General features: G+C 38.6%; 1 protein-coding gene across 1 annotated transcript in view; it reads right to left on the bottom strand.

The window, feature by feature from the left end:
* Nucleotides 1-328: 328 nt before the first annotated feature.
* Nucleotides 329-1,390, bottom strand: part of LOC147819693 (uncharacterized) — a 3,207-nt gene continuing 2,145 nt past the window's right edge. The window contains exon 3 of the mRNA XM_087171932.1: nt 329-1,224. Coding sequence (XP_087028058.1) covers nt 549-1,224 — 676 coding nt within the window. The 3' untranslated portion in view covers nt 329-548. The remainder of the gene's footprint in view (nt 1,225-1,390) is intronic.

The following is a 1,390-nucleotide window of genomic DNA, read 5'->3' as shown; positions in this document are numbered from 1 at the left end:
AGTCTTATACACTTTAATCTATTTTAAGTCTATCTGTTCCAATACTTTTGCTCACCTAAAAATGTGGTGTTCCTTTACAAATAATGTTATCTTCTAAGTTGTGTATCAGATCCAGATGTAAATACCTGGAAATAAAAGCCGAAATGTTGATCTCTTGTCTCATATTCATCTTTTGATATCAAACCCAAATGTTTTCAGTCTACAGCAAAAATAAAGGAATTGGCCTCACTGTTCCAATACTTTTGGAGGGGAGTGTAAGTGGACAGGAGTATGCAGGGATATCCGCCTGTTGAGACTATGGTTTTCATAGGAATGCACATTACACATATTTGGCCTTCAAAAATGTTATGTTTATTGCATATTTAGCTGTTTAGATATTGACTTTGTACATACATTGATTCAAAGAAAGATAGATAGATAGATACAGTTAACTTCATAAATGTAATGATACAAAGGGGTTTTTTTCACAAGTTAGCTAAAGAATGAAAACAGAATAATGCAAACTCACTATCTGAAGAAAAAATCTGATATAGACTGATTTATTGATTTCATTCATTTGTTGTTATTATTTTAATCTTGGACCGATTCCTTAAACTTTGCCCAAAGGCCCAACGAAGGGTCTTATTTGGAATGTCAATAGGACATATGACCTGTGACACAGTGGTGCTTTCTCCTTTACTGCGCGGCTTGTTCCGCTGGACTTGCAGGTTGTAACACCTCTGATTATTCACATTAACGAATCCCTGTAGGTCAATGCGAAAATTTTCTGAATGAACCAAGTTGGACCTGGGCTGATTTGGTAAGAGCTGGTTGTCCCATCGTTCGATTAACCCTAATGCTTCGTTGCGTAAGGAACCAGTGCAACTTGCAATGGTATTTTGAGCATCTTCTTGAGTTACAGTGATATATTTGTTGATGTTGTTGTTTTTCCACTTACAGACTTTGTTTGGATTGTTAGGGGACCGTTTTCGGCGGCGTTGCTGGGAATACATGCAGCCATCAAAATGAGTAAATCCACAGTAATCCCAGTCATCGTCGTATGTTGTGTAGCACCAGCTATAACTTTTCCCACGTGTTCCACAATTGTGATCTGGGCGACAAGACTGTAATTTATAGGTGAAGTCTGCTTGAGGTGAGCAGTAGTCCCAGCTGTCTTGAGTATAGCACCAGTAGTAATCCCCATTCTTCTGATACTGACAAGCATTAATGCACTCTTCCTGATACCTGGTGTAATGAGTCATTGTCTTTGGTAGCACTTGAGCACAGTAGTCCCAGCCTCCTTTCTCTAGGTAACACCAGTAGTAATCTTGTCCATCTTTGCTACAGGGATAATCTTTGTGACAGGTGTTGCCTTTATAATCAACATTGTTGTATGGTGAGCAGTAATCCC

Source organism: Seriola lalandi, unplaced genomic scaffold, assembly GCF_002814215.2.
Source record: "Seriola lalandi dorsalis isolate HSWRI2012SDOR001 ecotype SW California unplaced genomic scaffold, Sedor1 jcf7180002050475, whole genome shotgun sequence".
NCBI lineage: Eukaryota > Metazoa > Chordata > Actinopteri > Carangiformes > Carangidae > Seriola > Seriola lalandi.
This window is presented reverse-complemented; position numbering and strand designations above follow the sequence as displayed.